This window comes from Nelusetta ayraudi, unplaced genomic scaffold (assembly GCF_046127955.1).
Source record: "Nelusetta ayraudi isolate G7.1 ecotype Tasmania unplaced genomic scaffold, CSIRO-AGI_Nayr_v1 ptg000136l, whole genome shotgun sequence".
NCBI lineage: Eukaryota > Metazoa > Chordata > Actinopteri > Tetraodontiformes > Monacanthidae > Nelusetta > Nelusetta ayraudi.
Window position 1 is genome coordinate 565,798 of NW_027466186.1, and position 23,719 is coordinate 589,516.

The 23,719-nt window shown below is 45.1% G+C and overlaps 1 protein-coding gene across 2 annotated transcripts; it reads right to left on the reverse strand.

Moving 5' to 3' along the window:
- Window positions 1-1,961: 1,961 nt before the first annotated feature.
- fbxl4 (F-box and leucine-rich repeat protein 4) lies at window positions 1,962-16,792 on the reverse strand. 2 transcript variants are annotated; one of them, XM_076012578.1, is made up of 9 exons: window positions 16,336-16,792; window positions 14,204-14,821; window positions 12,627-12,963; window positions 10,153-10,397; window positions 9,796-10,009; window positions 8,085-8,156; window positions 6,454-6,578; window positions 5,482-5,669; window positions 1,962-4,631 (listed from the first exon to the last, which is right to left on the reverse strand). In XM_076012578.1, the coding sequence occupies exons 2-9, from the start codon at window positions 14,698-14,700 to the stop codon at window positions 4,468-4,470; spliced, it is 1,842 nt and encodes a 613-aa protein (XP_075868693.1). In that variant the 5' UTR covers window positions 14,701-14,821; window positions 16,336-16,792; the 3' UTR covers window positions 1,962-4,467. The 2 variants fall into 2 exon arrangements, with proteins under 2 accessions (XP_075868693.1, XP_075868694.1); XM_076012579.1 differs by having other exon boundaries at window positions 16,306-16,792.
- Window positions 16,793-23,719: the final 6,927 nt, after the last annotated feature.

The window sequence follows — 23,719 nt, forward strand, 5'->3', positions numbered from 1 at the left end:
CCTAACTCTTCGCGTGTTTACACGGTGACGCAGGATTTATTATTCGCGACTAATATCCCCCTCCCCCACCCGACCATATGCGCCTGTTGCAGAAATGATCAAGCTCCGTCTGTAAGCTCTTGAAAGACAAATAAAAAGCTGAACTAATTGCCGAGAATCCCCCTCCCCGCCCCCAGTGGACGTATCGGCCTCACGGAGTAGTGCGACAGCGAGAAATCAAGAGTGAGCGCGGCGGCACTGTGCAGAGAGCCTCCATGAATCACGTTCGCGGAGCAGCAGAGGCGGCGGCGGCGGCGGCGGCGGCTGAGGTATAATCATTGGGGAGGCAGTCCAAATTAATACTTCAGCCGAGGCCGCCTCGTTCTCCGTCATTAGGGCGCATTACAGGGCCACAATATACATCGTTAAACCAGGCATAAACAATTCATTAAAGGGCCGTTAAGTAGACAAGCCGCTGTCACTTCCCTCCCTGCTACAGATACAGACTGTAAAATGGCAGGAGGTTAAAGCTAAGGGGGAAAAAAAGAATCATTCTGCCTCCGCTAACCAGTCACTCATCCTGACTAATGGCTCCGCTAGTCGCGGCGGATTCCGCCGATGATTTTCACCCACAGTCGCGCCTCTTCTCGCGAAAGCCTCTTGGTTTGATACAGTCACAGTTTTTTAATTTGTGCTGTCAGCGACGGCGCGCCGTCCTCCCCCCCCCCCCGAAGAGGCGCGGAGAGATGGAATTAATTCTGGCAACGCGGCCGCGTTTGTTATAATGGCCGCGGCGAGATAGGATCAGAGAGAGGCTCTAGAAGGCGCGGGAGGCGCGCGGACGCGGCGAGGGCAGCCGTGTCGGCCCGCGGTTTGCTTCTAATGTGGTCGGAGAGCAGCAGCAGCAGCAGCAGCTTCACCGCAAATAAACGGCAGCCCAGAGGTGTTGTTGTCACCGCGGAGGAAAGCTGCGTCACCGCACGACCGAGGAATGACAATGATCTCACACCCACGGGAGAGGAGGAAAGGGGGGGGGGGAGGAAAAGAAATTCAGGTTTGTAATGTTACTTCTGTTGGATGCTGTTTCACCTCACCGTGTAAAGTTACAGCTAGACACCCATCCGTATCGCCAAGCTCCAACCAAACATTTTTTTTTTAATTTTTTTTTTAGCCTTTCAGATCTTTGCAGTGGCGGACCGTCAGGGCCAGCAAGCCCTTCACACTGTTGGCCTAAACATACTAGGAAAAGTGCATTTTCCCGTAAATATGAAAGTTAAGTTATCGTCTGTTCTTTTCACATCATATACTATCCACTCGACAGTCACATGTATCTAGTGCAAGGTTGAGCTTTAATCACAGGTGTTTAGGGTGATCCACCAAAGCCTGACAGATCTCTTTTGCCCCCTCCTCCACTCATCTGAGTATCAGACACCAATGATCTGAAGTGACCTCACATCCTCACTTCCTCTCCCGTTTCTCCCAGGTCCCTCACCTTTACTCCTTTGGAGAAACTCTGCTTGATCTCCTGGTAAAGACTCAAGGAGCTAAATGTCTTCAAGGTGAGAAGATGAATTTATTTACAGAAATGAGGCAGAGCAGGGTGCTGTGAAATGTGGTGAGGAATACAAAGATCTTAAATTATTAAAATAACATTTAGTTCATTCAGTGCATACATTGTGTGATTTGAAAGAGTCACAGTGATCATAAATGCAATGGAAACAAATGGCTACCATGCCTTAATCATATCAAAATTATTGTTTTCAATGCAGATGATGTATTGAATAATTTAAGCGAAGTACAGGTAGAAATACAAGCTAAAGAATAGTGCTAAATTTGACTAAATTAAGAGAGGGTGTAAACTTTAAAATGTGCCATTTGGAAGTCGAAAGAGCTGGCTTTTCTTGCTGGGCTAAATCAAATCAGAATTCGTATCACTATCACTATCACCAAGTGGAAGAAAAAAAATCTGACTAGAAATGTGGTTCACGTTGAATGAGATATGAGCTACTTTTATTTGTAGATTCATTGCCAGATGGATGCATGGGGTAAATACAACAAATATGACGTATCAAATACAGGTAAAAGGGGTGTCTAGACAAAAATACACACATTACAGGTTGCGTTTGACCACATAAATGCAGTATTAATGTGAAACTGACCATATGATTGCAAATCAAACAACAAAGTAAAAAAAAAAAAAAAGTTGAATTTACAGAAACTATATACTATTCCAGCTGCAAACAAAGTGAGGTGCTTTTTTGTTTTTTTTGTTTTTTTTGTTTTTTTACATTAATGCAGTTACAGCCGTGCATTCTAGCTTCAACGGGGTTTCCAATCAAACTGTTTCATAAAAAAGGGGTTGATATTTCCCAATACAATTGTTTGATACAATTGGTTGACCTCTTTGTTCTGCCTGGGAGCCAAAAAGGTAAATGAGCCACAGTTACGCAGCATTAGTTTAAGTTCAAATCTGAGCCTTTTCACAATTGTCATATTTGATATAACTAAGATAATATGTAATAACATTTTGGCTTTTTGACATGAATGGACGTGACAATTTGTCAATACGCAGAGAGCTACCACATGGCTCACCTTTGCACCAAAGGCTGTGCTCAACAACACTCTACTTAGTGTGCTTAAGTAAAAATGCATCCATCCATCCATTTTCTGTTACCGCTCGTCCTACACTCAGGGTCACGGTGGGAGAAGTATGAATGAAATAGACTCAATATTATTTTTCAAATTGAAAACAAAAACACAACCAAGAAACCCACAAGCTTGCCATTCCCAAAAAGTTGCATTTCTATAAATAAAACTTTAATCATACAGGGACACATAAATAAATATTATTTTTGCATATTATCATCCACCCAGTCCATCCATCCAGTAGAGCATGTAAGCTGGTCAATGTTAGAGTGGAGACCAGGTTTTTTTTCCTCATACTTTGGTTGAAGGGCATAAAAAGCAACACACTCCACTACAATAAAATTCACACCACATTCAAAAAGCATAAGGCACAAATATTATATTATATATATATTATATTAACTACATAGCACTAAATAGCATGTGCTCAAAGAAAGTTTTTTCAAGTTCTCTCCAAAAAAAGAAATGTGGTTTTGTGTGAAACAAATTAAATAAGCAGGACATACATACTGTCATACAATCGTCACAAAAGTCTTAAATTACTGCGTGCAGACGTCTGACTTCAGTCTTAGTCACATGATACTGGTCATTGGTGTGTAAGAGCAGCACATACAGCAGGCCTCAGTGTCACTGTCTCTAAGGTTGTGCTGGTTTCTGAGCAAACTGTAAAATCAAAGGAATAAAATCAGTTGAAATATTAAAAACCCCTGAGTGAGAGGACAAATACCGAGGTCACACGTTTTACATCATGTTCACAAAGTATGTCCAGATGCAAGCCCAGCGCGCCACAGTCCGCGTTGGCAAAAACCTCCAGAGGTTAATGTGAGGGATGACGTGATCCAGGGGAAAAATGCACCAAGTGACTAAGATGGACTAAGATTTGAAGAGTACTGATGCTGGCAGCCTTCAAACAACAATGCACTCCCAACAACAGCGTTGATTTTGTGTTAACACTACATCTTCATATCATTAAAAAAAAAAAAAAAAAAAAAAAAAAAAATCAATATAAAGGAAACGTTTTGCTGGGGTCTTTTCTTTTTTCCCCAACAAAAAAAAGCAGCAATCACTCCTGCCACAACCAACATAATTCATTTTTCAAAACCGGATATTAATCAAGCACACAACTATTCTTGCTCAGTAGACCATAAATTCATGTGGAGTAGAAAGTGTAATTACTCTTGGTAGACAATGTTTCATCCCGCCGCTTCTTTTTTTTTCCCCCAAATATTTTTGCATTTAGGTTGAAAAACACCACAGTGTTTACTACAGGGTCGTAGTAAATAGTGGCCGCAATCATGCAGCTGAAAGAAAATGACCAAAACTAACACTAGCCCTAATATGTGATGGTGACCTTTTACACTTCACCTGTTAATGAGTGTCACTCAACATCGCTTTTAAGTTGGAAACCAAAAAAACAGTCAAAGGCAAAAATAACAACTTTTTTTTTCTCACTCTCTGAGGGAACTAAAATGTACCAAAAAAAAAACCCTCAACAATGATTCATTTTAAAAAGTTAAATCAAAAGTCTCTCTTTCAGAGAGGGGAAAGAATGTGAGGGAAGGTTTGGCAGCTATGCTGCAACAAACTTGAATTCAAGCCTCCAAAAAATGAAAAATAAATAAAAGGCTCATATTCTACAGTCCTCCTTGTTGGAGTCTGTCTGTAGCTGTCCGACTCGACCAATCAAAGAGCCGATACCACCGCTGGCCAGGAGAGAACGTCCTTGTCCGGGCTGCAGCAGCGCTTGGCTCTCATTGTGTTTCACGTGGCTGTCAGTCACTCTGGGGGCAGAGTCTCCTGCCTCGCGCTGGCCTCTTGCATGGCCATGAAAAGTAAGCAGGCTCATTGAGTGAAGCTCTTTTTAATGGCCACGTTGGGGAAGAGGTCCGAGAGCTCCTGTACAATTCGCATGTCTACCTGTGAGCAGAAGGAGACGTCCAGGAGGATGAGCCGCGGACACGACTGGAGGAGCTTCTTCAGCGAAGCCGCGCTCACCAGCCGAGTGCCTGCCGATCAGAGAAGAGGCAGAGGAGGAGAGAGAAGAAAGAAATATTATTATGGGCCTAAGCCAGGCATGGGCAAACTACGGCCCACGGGCCATATGCGGCTCGTTAAACTTTCCAATCCGGCCCGCCAAACTTCAAGGAATTATGTTAAGTCATTTAGTAATGAAATAGCTGTATTTCCACATTTTTTTTCAGTGTTTTAAGAGTCGTTTCATTAAAGAGCTAAAAAAAAAATACTGTTGGGCCTCTAAGACAGATATATTGTTGTAACGCTTTTGTTCATGATTTAATTGCCATTAAAGTAACGCGTTCTACATGTCCTAGGCTATATTTTTTTCTCCTCTAAGAAACCGGCCCCTCTGCCAAACTTTAGAACCCATTATGGCCTACCAGGGGAAAAGTTTGCCCACGCCTGGCCTAAGCCTTGCACTTTGGTTTGTGGAGATACAAAAAAATTGGAAAATGACATCCCAAGATAGATAGATGGATGGGTGGATGGATGAGTGGGTGGATGGAAGGATGGATAGATTGGTGAGTGAGTGGAAGGGTATGTGGATGGATGGATGAGGGCTTGTGGATGGGTGGATGGAAAGATAACAGATGGGTGAGTTAATGGGTGGATGGATGGATAGGATGGGTGGATAAAAGGATGGATGGGTTGATGGATGGACGGAAGGCAGGATAGGATGGGTGGAGAGATTATGGATGGGTGGATGGATAGATGGGTCGGTCAATGGGTGGATGGATAAATGGGTCGGTCAATGGGTGGATGGATGGAAGGATGGGTAGAAGGTTGGATGGTTGGATAAATGGAGGGAAGATGGATGGATAGATGGGTGCAAGCCCTTACCCAGTATGTCGAGGTGCTGCAGTGAAGGGCAGCAGGCGGCCAGCTCGTCCAGATCCGTGTCGCAGACGGTGCGGTTGGCAGTGAGGAAGAGTTTGCGCAGGCGGGGCAGGCTGCGGGCGAGGTGCTGGAAACACCCGGTGTTGCTCTGCAGCGTGGGACACCAGCCCAGGTCCAGCTCCTCCAGCATCCTGAGAGAGCATGGAGCAAACAGATGGAGCAGGAGGGCGACTGAGTCTCTCACGCGCTCCCTGAGGCCAAGTGCTGAGTGGCTCCGGATGAGAGCCGAAACGATTGATAAATCGACACGGAACTGTTTAAGTAAATTTTTCCTGAACTGAAGTTTGTTTTTGCTGCTGCTCAAGATTGAAACTTTTCTCTGTTGTTTTCAACATAATATAAATAGCTTTTTTAAATGCTTTTACTCGTATTGATTTTACTTCTTGCAGTTGTTGTTTCCTCTGGTTCTGGAATAAAGTTGCACTGTATTGTACTAGTTTCCAACTTTTTCACATTTTCCACACCACTATTTGTGACCTATTGCAATAATCGTTTGATGGAATCAAGAGAAAGGCGCTGAAATCTGCAACTTTTAGTTGCCTGTTCTTTTGATGTGAATTTGAATACTGAAGCCGTTTTTCTGCTCTTTACACTGGATTGTTGTGTTAAAATTGACATTATGAGCTTTGACAGCACAAAAAAAAAGAACACAAAAATTCCCTATTTGTTCCAATCAGTGAGGACAAAAAAAATCTGTCCAAAGTGATTGAAGTAACTTTCAAAACTTGCCTCTAAACGAAAATGAATAAGAGTTTTAATGACCATTTCCTATTTCAGGAAATGGTCCCATTTTAGCTTTCTGAGTGTCGCTGTTTTGATGCCACTTCAACGGCCTGCGGTGCCAGGAGTAAGCCTGATGCACTACATCCTAATGAGACATTTTCCCACAGCACCAGTCGCACTTTCATCACCCACCTGCAGCCAGAGACGAGCTCGGCCAGGCCGCGATCGGTCAGGTTCCTGCAACGCCACAGGTCCAGCGAACTGAGGAGGCGACAGCGTGCGGCCATCATACTGGCCACCACGTCGTAGTCTTCAATCTGCAGAGGCAGGCAGACAGACAGGCAAGAAGACATTGGTGTCTCTTTGCGTTCTGCAAAGCGTCTGAAACATGTAAACCTCCCATATAAAGTTGCAAGGCATTCAGAAGATCTAGATTAGAAGGATCTATAAATGGATACCATGTCTATGAAGAGAGAGAAGAGATTCTGTGATTTCTAGCTCAGTCTGACTGTCAAGCAGAGAATTCATTAATTCGCCTTTAGGATGTCACATAGGAACCGAGACGTTGATGCAGGAGGAAAGACTGAAGTTCCCCTGTGCATTTTAAACAACCCACCGTAGACCGACTGGCTGCATCGGCAGGTGCGGGAGATATAACCTGACTTCTACCTCGAGAGACAACAAAGCCTCCGCAGAGGACGTGTCCACAAGAAAATAAATGAAATGGTCTTTCAAGAACGGATTTGTGTTTGCAAAGCGGTTATTGTTCTTTGGTGTCGAGTAATGTCTCCCATATTTCATCCTTTCATCCTGAGATGAAAGCGTAGAAATGCAATTTCACAGCCGGCGCTGGCACCTCCTTCCGTGAGGAAGACGCCGAGAACTTGTGCAAGTTGGCCGCGGACACACGGGGAAACTTGACGGTGCCGAAGCCGCAGGGGTTAACAGTCCTTCGGTGCCTTCATCGCTGGGTTTTGTTCCCACGCGAAAGCAAAAACATGCGCTAAAGGGAGGTTTACGCCGTTCCGGCTTAATGTAACGTAATTGGTGCGAAATATCAATCAACTGGATTGATGGAATCGCGGCGAGAAGCGAGGTGGGCGGGAGAAGCACTGAGTCGCGAGTCGGAGATGAAGTGTGTGCAAATTACACAATCAGTAAGTAAGGTTGAAGTGCGTCAGTCCAAGTGGTGTTGTGTTGATGAATTTTCCTTTTCCTTCACCCAGGGAAGGAAGACATGGGTGAGCCATGGCCACATATTTAAACCGCCAGCGGGGCCAGTTAGTGCCAGGGAGATAATAATAAAATGATGTTTCTTGGATTAATTCAATGCAAAAAAGTATAATTGTCACTCTACAAAATGCCGTCATTGTCATCTTGCACCGCGTAACGTTTGGAGCTGCAGATTGCTCAGCAGTGGCCCGACCCAAAGCAAATGTTGATCAACCTGCTTCAGCAGAACTAAGTAATTAATCAAAAATATGTAAACCAATCTGGTTAGACAAACTCCAGCTGGGGACGTGTGAGTGCGTGTGTGTTTGTGTGAGTGCGTGCAGTTCACCCATGTTTTAACTGTGCCAGTCAAGGATAGACAATAAAGTATTGACTTCAACTGCACGTCAGTTCATTATCACTGGCTTCATCCTCTTTTCACCCGACCGGCTCTTTGTTAGCAGCTTCCTTCCTGCAGCACCGCCGACGTCGCTGTTGCCATGTTTTCAACAAGCTGCTATTCAACCAGGACACATGGAAGGTTGTGCGTTTAACAGACTGTTTTGTGTGTGTGTGTGTGTGTGTGTGTGTGTGCGCGTGTTCAATCTCACCCTCACACAGCTCCCCAAGTTGAGGTGTCTCAGCTCGATGCAGAAAGTCAGGATCGTCAGAATGGCTGTTTGCTGTGGGTAAGAAGAAGGACAGACAGACAAACGGACAGACCTGGATCAAAACTCTAAACTCAACACACTCACACAATAAATCAAATCAAATAAAACCCAGTCAATTAACTTAATCAACTGCTTTATGGTGCTGTGTGTTCAGCAACAAATTAACCCTCCAAACATATTGTCCTGCTAATTTGAAAAGGTATAAACATAAGAAATAATGATATACATATTAATAACAGTACTCCAAAGTTGCATGTGACTGATATTAATCGCCCCCGGCAGCCTCCTGCACTTAACACGTGAACACTTCCTGCATTGCAAAAAAATAATAATAATAACAAAGCAAAGCAAAAACTGTGCGCAGAGCCGTGCACAGCGACCACCTCCCTCTCCTCTCCACCGGTGCTGCAGCTTGGATGGAGATTTCAAGACTGCAGCTGCCGACACATGCACCTCAGTAGCAGGAGGAAGTGTGAGACATGAAAGTGATAGCCTGTGTAAAAACGTCTTCCTCCTTTTTTAAATTAGACCTGTGACGGGGTAATGACAACTGATACGTCAAGGACTCGCAGCAGACACAAAACCAGGGTGCAAACAACCTGTAGCTCACTGAGCATGATGGACACGGCGGGCCAGACCCTGGAACATCACATTTTTATCCCCCCTGGATTTTAAAAAGGTGCATCTTGAAATACAATACAGTAGAATAAGGAGAAACTAGAAACGGTAAATAAGAATGGAGCTCCAATATGTATGAACTACAATTACGTATCAATTTTCTTTGCACTGAAGTGTCTTCCTGTGCTGTTTTCAACCTGCGATAATTCATTTGGTTGGAAAAATGTTGGAAAATTTGGAGACACACCTGCTAGGTGTAAGAGACATTCATCTTGGACTACAGCCTCCTGAAACAGCCCTCGTCATAGAAGATCTCTAATTTCAAAAGTCTCATTCTGGCATGATTGATATTTTGGCTTTTACCAAATTCTGACCAAGATTCACTCGTCTGAAGTAGAGAAAGGCTGAGTTGTTCCTTCCTCTTCTTTAAATGAGGAAAAATAAAATCTGACAAAAACAATATGATTTGCCCTGAGGGTTTCCAAGCTTGCAGCAACTCTCTGATTTTATTAGAAAGAACTGGATTCTTTCTCCTCAGAGGGAACAAATTGATTATGTCACAGTGTTCCCAACTGAAAATGATTCAGATTGCAGTTTTTAAATATGCATCTGCAACAATTCAGACTTACAATATCAACAATCTGACTGCTTTGCAAGGTTCTATCTGCTGTATAGAACCAATAAAAACAAAAAAGAAGTTAGAGCAAATGGAAAACATTGAATTTAACTTGGTTTTGTTTTGTTTTTTTAAGCCTGTTGTCTGAAATCTTGACAAAATGAAGTCCAAACTCTTTTATACCGTCCAAGTGCTGCTGAAATATGCAGAACAGGCAGGCTTATTAAGTATTAAGTATCAGTATTTAAGGCAGCAAACAGAAAATATCTCGAGAAATTCAACAAACCTAAAGATGCATAAAGTGATTGAAAGAAAAAGAAAATTTTGCAGAGACACGGCTTAAGGTTTTAAATCTTAAGAACCAGCGAACGAACAAAGGGTCGTCTCTCCATAGACAAGGACTGTGACTCCGCCTACCTCTATCTTGGTGCGGTAGAGCACCAGCCTGCGGAGGCGCGTCAGCTTGGAGATGTGGGCGAAGGCCTGCGGCTGAAGGCGGTCGCAGGAGGACAGGTTGAGCTCCTGCAGCCCGGGGCAGGTCTGAGAGATGACCTCCAGGCAGGCGTCGTTCAGGAAGTGGCAGCACGACAGCTCCAGGCAGACCAGGCTGGGGCCACAGGCCTTCATGAAGCTGAAGGGGATGAGAAGAGGGATAAGTCAGTGAGCAACTTTTCTTAGAAAAAAGGACCTCCTGGCAAAGTTTCTTAAAAACACTGTTTTGCGGTTGCGTTCTTCCCAAGGTTATGCACTTTCCGGCTCCCCCGACAGTCTGACCTGCTGAAGCCGGTCAGGGTGAGAGCCCCGCGGTTGCCCGTCCAGGACAGGTTGAGCCTCTGGAGGAGGGTGCAGCGGCTCTGCAGGTGTCCCAAGGAGGCGTCATTCAGCCGGGCCCAGTAAGGCTGCAGACTCAGCTGGGTGTACTGCAGAGGGTCACAGCAGTGCTGGTGCAGCAGCTTACAGCTCTGGGCCAGACGGCCGAGGTCTGGCAGGGTCAGGTGGCTCAATATCAGCTGGATGAGCTGCAGACGGAAGGTGGGGGTGGTGGCGGGGGCGGGTGGGGCGCAAAGACAATAAGAGGGTGACAATGAGGGGGAGAAGGGAATGTTAATTACGCGTTTCTCCGTCGAGTTTGTCTACATTCCGGTTATCGGGAGGAGTCAGTGCTGTAGGTAAGACCGCACCAACCGAGACCAAGACATGGTCAAGACGAAACAGTATCGAGATCGAAACAAGACCAAAGAAAAATAACAACAAAACAGAAAGAAATGACCAGAATCTTTTTTTTTAATTCAAGTTTGCTTCAAAATCAAACAGCAACATCTCTTTTCGGCAAGGCATCTTTTAATAATTTTCTTTAACATTTTTCTGCTTTGCCAACTATTTTGAACCATTAAAAAAAAAAAAAAAAAACCCAACTTTGCTTATTAAATAAAATAAATAATTAACTAGGAAAAAGGGGGTTTGTCACTCTGGGTGTCACAAACGGAGCGTAAAACAGCAGCAGCTGGATTATTTTCCGTTATTATCGTGTCATTGCAGTGTTGGCTGAGTCTCGACTGGTCTTGATCAAAAATCCCGAGTCGGCCCAGTCCGAGACCGAGACGAGACCGAGTAAAAATGCCTCAGAGTCCGAGACGAGACCCTTAAAAAGTGGTCTGGACCGAGACCAATCTCGAGCGCTACAACACCAGGAGGAGTGGGTGGAAGTGGGGGTTCGGGGGGGAGAAGGAGCAGGCAAGCGATAGCGGGATCGCTGGCGAGGTGCGTCAACAGCGAGCGCGGCGAATTACCAGCGCCGGAGTTGGATATCAGCGGGCAGATAACAACTACAGTGTTCCTCAGACAGGCGGGACGCGGAGCGCCTGTGAAGCCCGCTGTTAACGGCATGGAGTTGGGGGAGGAGATAAGACCAGAGGGTGGGGGTGGCGGGGGGGGAGACATCAAGGGAGGTTCTTCCTGACAGCGAGCGTCACGGCAACGTCTGCGAGCGCGTCTCAAGACACGACGTATATCCGTCGCGCCCCGCTTGGAAGATTGGCAAACGCTCAGCACGTAAAATTAGATTAAGATTAAACAGCCAGCTCGCGCTAATGGCCCTGAATTTATTGTAAATTACCATCATCATCAGATGGATATTTATACAAATGGCTGCTGCGCTGTGAATAATATATTTAAGGGGGGGGGGGGGGGGGGGGTAATTGTGGCAGAGTAGATTTTTCGAGGAAAGTGTCCGAGATACGGAGTAATGAATTGATCAGTCGGTGGATAAACACAACAAGCAGCTATAAGTCATCGTTAGAGGGCAGCAATTTGAACAAATAGTATCCAATATATTCCGCCTGAGTGTAAATGTTTTGCCTGCTTGGCCTAAGATGTGGGTTTTTCTACGGTGTCTGCGCAGATGCATTTTTTGTTTTTTTTTGGTTGTGAAAATCACGGTAATCTGCAGACGTCGCCAACAGTGCGGAAACCAACGTGGAAATGCTGCACAGAGCAACGCATGTTTTGTAGAAGTAGGCTGCAGACAATGAGAGGAAAAAATACTTCCTGCAGAAGGAAACATCATCAATCTCAAAGCACATCTGCACAGGGTTCGCCTTCATGTTGTGTTATTTTTCAAGCTGTATCAAAATCTCATAGTTAAGTCAACCTGAATGGTGTTCTGGGTCGAGCACACAATTTGGCAGGTGATAAAGTTATCACCGAGCAGTACAAGGTATACTGCATGACAGCAACAATGATGTGGCAGTAACCTCTCTCAGAGCAACTATTTCGAATACTGCGAGTCCAGGGACCAGAGTGCAGGGGGACTTAATGGCAGAAACAATAATTCAGGGCCAGTCAGGGGATCAGTTCACTCATGTGGAAAAACTCTGTGGATCATCCCTTTTGAAATGTTTCCAGTTTTATTGGACGTTTCGTGTTTAATGCGTTTTTGTGCCCCTCGCAGTGGGGAATTTGATTCTGGGGCAACAAATCTCCTTATTTTAGAGCCGAGCCTTATCTCTCGCACTCACTGTGCGTTATGTGTTATTTCAGGAGTGTTCATGACTCAGTACCCGTGAAGAGGCCCTCGGGGTCTAAAAGGTCGGCGACCCCCGTTATAGGGCAAACAACCCGACCAAACCGCGCTTCAATGAAAGGTCACACTTTTCACTGACACGCGGTTCTGCGCATGGATCGTTTGTACTTGTGGCAACGCGAGAACCGCTTGGATTCCGGATCCCCGCGGGCCGTCTGGTAGGTACCTCATAAGGCAGCTTGTCGAAGTAGCCGTTGCCCGTCCTCTGCTGCCTGCCACCGGGCCCGTGCCTGAGGGCCCCTCCCACCTCCGACAGCTCCTCCTCGCTGTCGCTCAGGTCGCTGATGTCGATGATGGGCATCTTGTAGAGGGTCAGCATGGGCCTCTCCTTGACGCCGCGCAGGATGACGGCGTCCAGCTCGGTGTAGTAGTCCAGCAGGGAGCTGTTCACCTCCAGGCGCAGCAGGTTGGTGGGGAAGTTGATGTGCTTGATGCCGGGGGAGAACTGGCGGGCCTGCGGCGTCAGCACCTTGGTGGGCTCCCCCGACCACAGGACCTCCCACCTGCGGAGCACGCGTCATCGGTCACTGGTCACTGCAAGCTCGGTACAAACCGCATCTGCACAGTCACTCCACGTGCCTCACACGGCCAAGTGGCAACACAGTGCACTGGCTGTTAATCAGAGCCGATCACATAGAGTGCTCAGACCTCTGATTCACTCCGCTGGCACTCTGAGCATCTGTTTGTTTAGTTTGTATTATGAATTCACTGCATTGACTTGGGGGGAAAAAAAATTCTTACAAAAACCCAAATGATAAAAAATGTTTACCAAAAAAAACGTTCTTTGAAAAAGAAAGTGGACAAAAATAGTATAGATAATCTTACCTTGATGTTCTTTAAGTCTAAAATTCTGATTTTGAATTGCTTAGCTGTTTGGTAATATGCGTGCGTATAGTAGCTCTTTAGTAGTTTGTTTTTTTTGGTAGCCGTGCCCACAAATGTCTGGTTAAGAATCCAATATCATTAATTTATAATTGAACATTTAATACACAGAGTAATTCAGCTGCCTGCATCACTTCTGACTGTTCACTTCTACTGAACTTCAGTCCTACTTCACGGTTTTCAAGTGACCGATCTGCTTACTTCCAGGTAATTGACTCATAAAAGACAAATTCATTCATCTGTCTTCTGGTGAAAGGTGTTCACTATGCGGTCATCATCTTTCCCACAGTTGGGTAATAGAATAAAAAATGATTCATTTCAACATCTCATCAGACAACCTTTCACATTTTATTACAAGATAATTACTCATCTCTGTGTTTTAGAATCTTGTCATTTTTGGTGGCCGATTGCAGCACTCCGCACCCCCCCCCCCGGACTTTATTTTACATGCACTAATAAAAAGTGTGTCAGACATCCAGTGACAACTCAAAGTCGCAAAGAATTGCTGGAATCCCCCCCCCCCCCCCCCCACAGAGTGCACTCACTCTAACCCTGATCCATGAGCTACTTTTAATTATGTTTTTTTGGTGGTTTCTTTTTAGGTTTTAGGTTTTGCAGGAATAAAAATCAAACAAGAAAGCTTAACAATGGAAATGTGCCTTCAAGCTACAGTCTTGAAAGGTTAGGGGCACTTTATCGGATGCTATATCTTTTACACTGGATATTTAATGCAGCGAGTTAGACAATATAATGGAAAACAAATACAAAAAAAAAAAGTATGGGCCTGCCACTTTAAAACCTCAATTTAAGCTGTGGCTGCAAGTCAGTACAAAAGCTTCCAAGACAGACTGAGGACTCTACCTGACATCAGTGGGTGGATTCTGGGAGAAGGGGTTGTGAGAGCAGGCCAGAATCTGGACAATGGCTCCGGGGTAATACGTCTCCAGCACATCCACGCCTGTCGGGTAAACAGGCTCCTCGAAGCCCAGCTCAATATAATCCTGGCTGTGGAAGCCCTTAGGCGTGTGGGGGAAAGGCGCGGGGGCGCTGGCACACTGCTCCCACCAAGTCCCGTACGCTCTGAACAGAGCCGTCTGGGTGAAGTCCCCCGAGCTGGGGTAGACGTTGGGCACCCCGGCCAGGTTCCACATGGTGTACGACATGCTGTTTTCGCTGCCATAGTGGGAGCTGAAGTCCAGGACCTCCTTGGCGTACTGCTCCACCTCCACGCTGACGGGCAGCACGGCCCGCTGGCCCGACTCCACCGCCCGCCGACTGGTCAGGGCCTCACCCCGGGTCCCGCTCATGGAGCGCCGCCGCAGACAAATATAGTAAAACATTCTCAAGATGGTTATCATGGGGACAGCGGGCGAAATAGGGAGGCTAGAGGGAGGAACAGCCTCCACCTACTGGAAGCATAGTGCCCGGGGGGATGGGGGAGGACAAAGCGCAGGCCAGTGGCCCGGCTGCATGCATGACCTGTGGGTTAGGCAGAGACGGAACACATACACAAGTTAGAACAGCAAAGCAGTGGTACACAGTACACAGTGGTGGTAAAAAAAAAACTTTTTTTGGACACCTCGTGCATTCATGATGTACTGTATTGTGCTGAGAATCAGTCTTAAGTCTCAGAGTGCAGTTTGTTTTAGTGCAGCCACCAACGTTTACCCACGTGCTTTCTTACTGGACCTTATTAACAATAAACAACAAAATAGTTTACGTTTTTTTGTTTGTGTGCCTCTAATGAGGCCAAACCTTTGGAGAACCTCTGGCAAATATTTATTGACAATAACTCGCATGAGGGATGTCCGAAAACTTTTTTCCACTTCTATGATTGACTCAGTTAACGAGTCACACCAATTATAACAGTCTTTTTTTTTTTTTTTAGGGATAATAAACTACAAGTAACCTGGAACAAAAAACAGCCACCCCTATGAAATATTTCAAAAGAACTAGAAACAGTCATCAAGGCTGGCTCTTCAAAAAACTTCTGGACTGGAAATAGGCAAGTGATGGAATGCCAGCTAGACGGAAACACCAACCCTGACAGTGATACAGGCCATTTACACTTCCTACCACTTCCTTGTCATCAAAAGGTAACTAAAACTGAACATAGCTGTGGCTACAGATGGAGCTTACCACCAGTGTGAAAGTGCTTTGAGTGCCTGGAAAAGCGCTATGTAAATCCAATCCATTATTATTTGTATAAATGATATGGCAATTGAAGTCAAAGAAAGACCTTAACATTGCCTTGAATATGCCTAGACCTCAGAACCCGGAGGAAGAATAACCCTCAGGTCTGAAACCTGCACAAGGATGCTGTCTGACAAGTTCTACAGATGGCTGAGTTATTTGATGTATCCAATTTTAACAGCGATAAATATATGTATTTCTTATATACACACATTATACTGAGCAAATGCTCCGTTCACGCATTCGAGTAAATTAGCCAATAGCCAACTGAATACTGAAATCCTATGTGTACAGAGAAATACAAATAGCGTTGCTGATGACAAGTAGTGCTTTGTCGACTTTATGCCAGATAATGCACAGTAAATCGATAAATAAAGAAATAAATTCGCAAACTTGTTCATAAGCATTTTCTGTCTGACATGATTCCAGTTGAGTACCCCAAAACCTCAAGCTAGCAAGTCACGAAGAAGCCAGTGTGGTCTGCAGATTCCGTACAATTGTAAAACAAAACAAAAAACAAAAAAACAAAACAAAAAAAAAACCTCAAACGACTTTCAGTAAAGCAATGAAACTGGAGACACGGCGAGCTGTCACTTCTCGCCTGGGCTTTTTGTGCACTTGGAATTGAGTCGTGTTAGTGCTAGCGTTAGCTTACTAGCCTACAAACAGGCTAGGGTATCAAAACAAGGTTGCCGTTAGCTTCTGGAGCAAACTTCCGAAATCAGGCATTAAAAGAGAATGAGGAACATTTCAAATCCAACAATACACACGTAAATTCACGATGGTCTATTATCTCCTACCTCTTCTTCCTTTGGGATATGATAGACAGCCGAAAAACCAAGTTCCTGTATTTATCCTTACGATGCGTTCACCGGTAGTAAGACGTCATAGATCGAAGGTTTACATGGGAAACGGGATCGAACTAAACACTAAAACAATGCACACATCAGAGAGGATAATTTGTTTGAAAAAATATTTTTACACTGAAAACAACCATTTCAAAACATAATTCCCGGAGCAGGTACAGAACAGTGCTGGCGGTGATAGCTGGCTAAAACTACGCATGAACGTGAAAGCAGCATCTTCCTGGTGTTATGCCGTGTTCTGTGTCTCCAGATGGGAGCGAGCAAAGTGATGGTTCCGTCTTGTTTGTTGTTTTTAAAGTATTCGCGTTGCTTTGAATGCGCATTTTAACCAATAACGAGAGTTATTATGTACATGTATAATGACATTCACATCCAAGAAAGTCTTTTTTTCTTTTTGAGATTTTCTTGATATGATTGACCTTGTCTGGATTTTCCTCTCATCCCGCGTTCTCTGGTGCTTTACAATTAAAAATGTAATTTCATTTATAAAATTGAAGTATTTGTTTCAAATCAGAATTAGGTCGTACAAATGTACAACAGGCCGGCAACGAGTTATCGGTTACATTTGCACATTCGGCACACACCTAGTGTATTTTTAACGATAGCGATGCGATGCCCAGCAAGAGTGCGGATCTTGGCATAACACCGGAAACAAAAACAAAACATATCCGGTCAGTGGCGTAACGGCGTTTGTACTCTTCTCTCAAAATTCAGCCCGTCAAAATGTTCACTAGGGTGACCAAATGTCCTGTTTTCCTTGCATGTCCTGTTTTCACGCCATGTCCTGGGCGTCCTGTTTTATATTGAAAGCGTTGAGTAAACTTTGAGTATTATTTGAGCATCTCATTGCTGGGCCAAGTGTCCTGGTTTTCGGCAATCAAAATATGCTCACCAAACAGTTGCGAAAGATGAAAGCATAAAATATGGAATACCTGAGTTATATGAGTCTACAAGCAGCCACATAATGTGTTTGAAAGAGTACATTTAAATATTGACCCACATGATGAGTTTGACTGGGTAAATTTCAATGTTGACGGAAGTTTATGATGTCCATGTGGGTTTAATAAATGTGCAGAAATAAGATTAAAAGGAGTTCCTGTGTTGAAAATCTAAAAATGTGAATACATGACATAGATGTTATTAATGTACTTGAAAAAAATACTAATGCCAACAATACTGTCAATGAAAAGATACTACCACTTTGAAAGGTTGTAGATTTACAGTAAACTTGGGATAAAATAACACTCAAATGGTCGTTTAGCATAAATCAAATCATAAAAGACACACACACAAAATTTCAGTGCAGCTTTAGGAGTGGTAGCTTGTCTTTTTTTTTTTTTCTTCCACTCACCCACATTTGCACACAGTAGCGGTCATAATTAACAGCCTAATGGATCTTGTAAGAAGTGTTGGTCGCATATCGGCTGGCATTTGCACAGTTGAATGACTTGTCTGGTCTCTGCAGAGCGCTGTGGATCTATTGTCGGAACCAAAGGAGCCGAGCGTGTTCACATTCACGAGGGCCACCAGCCACGGGTCCACCTCTCATTAGTAGATATCCATTGTGAGACAAAATGAGATAATTACCTTTGACGAGGAGGACTATCAGTTCTCCTTTCAAGGCAACAGTTCTTGTCTTTTTGTCGAGACCGTGTACAACTTTGGACCCAGGACGACTAAATGAAAGTGTCGTTTTCATGTTTGCAGTGTAACTTGCCAGGCGCATGGACAGTCTTACAGCACAGCTCGTAAATATGTATAAAAGGATAATGCACACTGTTACATCAACGCATTAAAAGTTCCGACCTGTTCTTACATTGTCGCTGAACAGGAGCTTCTTAGCAACGTTTGCACCAGTTTTGCTTGACTTTGCTGTGTGTTTGATCTCTGTCTGAAACAGGCTCATGCAGCCGAGCCGTTACAGACACACGGTACAGGAAAGGATGGAGCAGCCTGGGCGTCACCAAACACACACACGCACGCGCACACACACACACATATATATACAGAAAGACACACAGAGTGTGAAAGCATCGCCCAGCCAGATTTAGAGTTAACAAGAAGGGATGATGTGAATAGAGGGCTAGTGGGCATGCTCAGTGATTGACAGGCAGAGCCGCTGTCAGCTCCTCCAGGCAGGCATCAGCGAGCAGCAGTCCTGCTACTGTCAGAGCTCTGTTCTGGTCCACTGTGCCACACATACATATGCGCATGGCCGAGCACACACGCACACACACACGCACACACACACACACACACACACACACACACACACGCACGCAGTGGTGCCAAATGCAAATCAGAACGGACATACACTTAAGTGCATGCAAAGATAAAGGCAAGCACACACTAGCCGTCCCACTGCCCCTCTGCTATGCACCAGCTGTCAAAAGCCAGTTAAATAACGAGTCGACTGCTCCGCCGTCTTTTTGCATCGAGGCTGAGGAGCCGCTTATTGCTTGTATAGAACGGTTCATGTGTGCTTTTCTCCCAGCTGCAGCGCGGACAGCTCACACTGGGGAAATGTCTCTCGGGGATTTTGAGAAGATTCAGGCACGCCTGCCCGCCCATCTCAGTTTAGATGGCGGCGGTGATAGGCAGCCTTCCACCGTGGCTAATCTAATTTTTTTTTAATGCACTTTGAGAAAAATGGTTGAGAAAAAAAAAATGGCAATGAATCAGTTCTATTGCCTTGCTGTATATTCCTTTTGGGCCATGCTCACTCAAAGGAGCAACGGGGGTTTGTGATTTGTCGTCCCATCTTTTTAAGACACGGCCCAATACAGTTTACTCAGACAGATCTCCAGCCAGTGGCTTCATAAATATGACCTTCAACACGGGATGACATTTATTATTCACACACATTTAAATGTCTGAGAGTCCGGCATGTTTTATGCATTCGGTCTTGTCAGAAGAGCAGATCCTGCACGGGCAGTTAGAGGGTGAAGCAGCAGAAGCTGTGAGGCTGTGTTTGAGTGACACCACGGAGCAGGGGTTGGCAGTACACTTGTTCTCAGGTGAAGATTTATTTTGATCTCATTCCGTTCCGAGGGGCCCGACACAGTTGAGAGCAGAACCGATGCTGCGAGAAGGCGAATGATGATACTGTACATCGCGCCGCATGTCGGCGTTAATAAGGTTAAAATTTACTCCTAACAAGATTAAGAGCGCGGAGCCACGCAAGCTGCTCCGCGATGTCACGCCCACTGTGCGGGCAAACACGCTGCTGGCCCGCTCACAGTGGCGTCACTAACATATTTCACAGGTATGATAAGTATCCCGCTCTCCAGCTCAGTTGGCCAGGAAGCTCACATTTGCTAAGTAAGGCTAAACTGAGTGTGGCGCTAAGGCTGATGGGATTGCAGAGGCTTTTGGAGCAGCAGTTGTATTTTTTTTTTTTTTCTAATAATAGTTGAACAGTATACATATTGATTTACTGCTAGCTCCTTACAGTGTGTTCACAGGAAGGCCTGAATGTTGAAAATGTGAATCTTGTAATAAGAAGAGCAAATTTGATGATGGTTGGGCTGCAGGTAAATGTCCCAGGATCCCAATGTGAAGGGGATTCATCTTCGAGAAAATGTAAATATTTGGCCCAGACTCTGTCTGGGGGAGAACTTGTCTGATATTACATATTTGCAAATGGCTGGCATAACATTTAACTTGTTAAATTTTAGCATGTGAAATGTGAATAATTTCTGTAAAACTCAACATCATACTACAGACCCATTGTACTTTAGCTGCTCTTTATAAAGAATCAAGCATGAATAATTCATATTGTACATTCATGTAGGTGTAGGGAGATGTGGCGGCACTTTAAATTATTTAGTCATCCATTTTTTCAGCAGTTCCTCTCTCAGCGCACGTGTTTACACAAGACTACCAAGCAATCAGATAAAGCTGCTCTTTGTATTTCCCTGTGACAGCCTCTCTCTCTTCTTGGCAACCGCACTCATTGATCAATCGACCATTTCAAATCGTCATATGGGGGACTGGAGAGTGAGATGCCAGGTCCTGATAGGAGAGCAGTACTTCATAAGAATGTACAGTAGTGATCTTACAAAAATGGTCAAATTCTTGAGGAGCAGTATGTCTTCGTAAACTTTGTACCAATCAAAAAGCAGCAGTTAGATCACTCTCAAACCAAACACTAAGTAATTTGGTGTTATGGAAAATAGAAGATCTGGAAGGTGATTGGACAACTGACAAAACTGCTGAATTATTATTATTATTATTATTATTATTAATATATCGATAAAGGGCTTGTTTAAGTGAGTATTTATGTTAATCAATGACGGCCGCCAATTATACATTATTTTATTTCAGCTCACTCAACACTCTTCTGCATGTAGCTGAGATGATCAGCGTGTCTGATGCAGCCATTGACTCGACTCTGACCTGTCATCACAGTCATTGACATCCGCCTGTGTTCCCTAACGGTGATAATGCCTATTACCAGGACGTTTCGGATCTGTCCGCTTGATTGCGAAACTTCTCTGCCTTTTTAGTCCTAATGACAGAATCTGCAAATATAATTACTGCTGCAAGGAAACCCAGCCAGAGATAGGGGGAGAGAAGCTGTCATCCGCTATTGTTTTCCAGTCCGCGTCCTCCAACTGAACTTCACCGACCGACAGTTTAATTGGTTTCAGGGAATCGGGTGTGAAAAGGAGTCATGACCTTGATCTTTCTCTCTGATAAGTGTTTTTTTTCTTTTTTTTTACCAACTACATGCAAATATGCAGGGAATGTGTGTGCGTGTGTGTGTGTGTGTGTGTGTGTGTGTGTGTGTGTGTGTGTGTGTGTGTGTTGGGAGGGATGAGAGGAAGGTAAACAGATACAGATTGTCTCATTTTATTGTGTGTTTAATGGCTGATTAGAGGCCTAATTAAATACAGTGTAAGTGAGTTTGGAAGCAAACAGAGGAGACACTGACCCTGCGACTTCTAATGCACCCCGGGGAGAGCCGATGCGCACAGGCTGATGCACACATTCAGAGACTTTCAACAAATAAGCACCGCCGCGGCCGTATCGCACATCGCATCCCTCATTCACTCCGCAGCCTTTAGAATAAACTCTAAGAGGAGGCCGGGGAAGAAATTATGCGAAAGCTCAACGCGAACTCTCGCTTCTGCTCCTCGGGAATTTAGGCCAAGATACACGTTTGTTTAACTTACAGGTACCAATTTAGACGTCTCTGCCCGGGACCGACTCCACGAACAGCAACCTGAGAGTTGTTTATTCCTCAGACGGCTCCGCACGTCAAAACATTTCGGGTTTTAGACGGCGTTTGCGCTGTCAGGAGCCATCAGCAGACAATCCCATTATTAATGTACGCCCTTCTGTTCCTCTGGAAGCAACAGATGTTCTCTTCAAAGTGGCGCGGCATCAAAACAGTTAACGCTCGAATGTTGAGGTCTCGCATGGGGGGCGGGGGAGTGCGTTTTCCCCAGTATGGTTCTCCAGTGTAACTTTAAGGCACACGGACACTTGAGAAAAAAGCAATAACAAAATATGTCCAACAAACGACTGCGACTTAATTATCGACTCACAGTTGCAGACATCAAGTCATAGAGATTAAAGATTTTTTTTAAAAAGTCTCAGATTTTCATCCATTAAAAAATGACACACATATGTCCCAAATGAGGCCTGGCAGAACATATTTTCCTCTCTTGCGCACTTTGACTGGTACACACCTTTCTACTGACTCTCTCTCTCTCTCTCCATCTTTCAAAACCTCCCCATCATCTGTCATTCAGCCGTTACAGATCTTTCCCACCCACCCAGCATCCCACTTCCACCCCTGCGTCGACCCACCTCGGGGTGGCTCTGATCAGATGTCCCCCTCTGTGAGGTCATCAACCTCTGTATGTCAGCGTCATCACCGCCCACCAGTAGCGCCCAGAATGTTGAAGCGCTTCCTGTCGGGGGTCATTAAAATGTCACATTTTTGCGTGACAAAGTCACTTTCAAGGGAGCAATTTGTCCGTGCTGTTACATTTTCCTTATTATCTAAAAACAGGATTTTCACACATTCACATTGATTTCACTTCTCTCAAAGATGTTGCGACCAGGCGCGCAGCCCCCGCATCTACCGCAAGCCTTCAAGCAAACGTCCTAAAGTCAGCAGAAGGTGACGGCCTCACACATTTCTTTAAAGCAGCGTGATACGGAAAACAATTTCCATGGCACAGGGTCAAAAATACCAGGTTTACATTTAAACTGTCGAGGGGGAAAATTGGGGGTGGGCTGCAGTCTAATCTTATGTAAAATACAGCCGCACATTGGTCAGTTGGAAAAATACAAAAATGTGCGGCAGACACAAACAAATTACATACAGTCGGAACAAACGGGTGGCAAATTACACGTTGAACCCAGTTCGGATGCCGCAGGGACGCGCGCGAGGGATGTGCAGTGGCAACGTATATCTTATCAACATATTCATTTCACCGAGGCCAGATAACACAGGCAGCGCGTCACGCGGGCCTCTGGTGCGCGGGGTTGACGGCGAGCGGCGAGGCTCCGCCGCCACACCTGCATTGTCGAGCGTTGTCAGTGTCATTATCAGTAATCTCAGCCGGGGGAGGAAATTGTTGGAAATGAGCCGAAATATCACAGCACCGGCCAAACCTTTGATTTCCATTTAGCTCGTCTTCCTCCCCGGGCCCTCTGAAGGCTATTTCACATGCACACCCCTTCCCGCTGCCGACCCTACCTTTCTCTATAAATATATATATATATATATATATATTTTCATTCCCCAACCCTCTCATCCCCTCTCCACCCCATTTGCGCCAACAATGCCCGCCACCCGCTCCCCCATCCCCCACCGCACCGCCCCACCCCGCCCTGCTCTCAACAGGCTTCGGTGGAATTTATTCAAATATTTTGACATTTCGCCTCCCCTCACTTCCCGAGCAGAAATGATTTGTGACAGCTGGAGATGGGCTCGGTCGGAGGAGCTTCCTCCAGCACCCTGCGCCTCCGTCCTCCTCCCCACGCACACACACACACCCTCTAACTCGTCCTTCTTCTTTGTAGAAAGGCTGCTTTTTCTCCTTCAACTACCATCTTTTTTATCCCTCCTCCTTTATTCACTGCGGCTCCTCCTGTCAGCCGGTGAAGACCTTGAAAGATCCTCTCCTCCAACGCCGCCCGCCCCACTCCCACCCCGACCCCCGCCACATAACTCCACAGTGTGATAGACAAACTGGGTGATACTCCTCTATTTGTTGACATTTTGTGTTTGCCGTCTTTTTCCGTTCTTCGCCTTTCGCCCGGTGCCCACCCGCTGTTTGATCCCTCACTGACACGGCGT

Excerpts from the sequence above, each read along its gene's own strand:
- fbxl4 (XM_076012578.1), bottom strand. The coding sequence starts at position 14,700 with ATGATAACCATCTTGAGAATGTTTTACTATATTTGTCTGCGGCGGCGC. Across the intron at positions 10,398-12,626 it reads TCGACAAGCTGCCTTATGAG|CTCATCCAGCTGATATTGAG; the intron begins GTACCTACCAGA and ends TTCCGTCTGCAG. Across the intron at positions 10,010-10,152 it reads ACCCTGACCGGCTTCAGCAG|CTTCATGAAGGCCTGTGGCC; the intron begins GTCAGACTGTCG and ends CATCCCCTTCAG.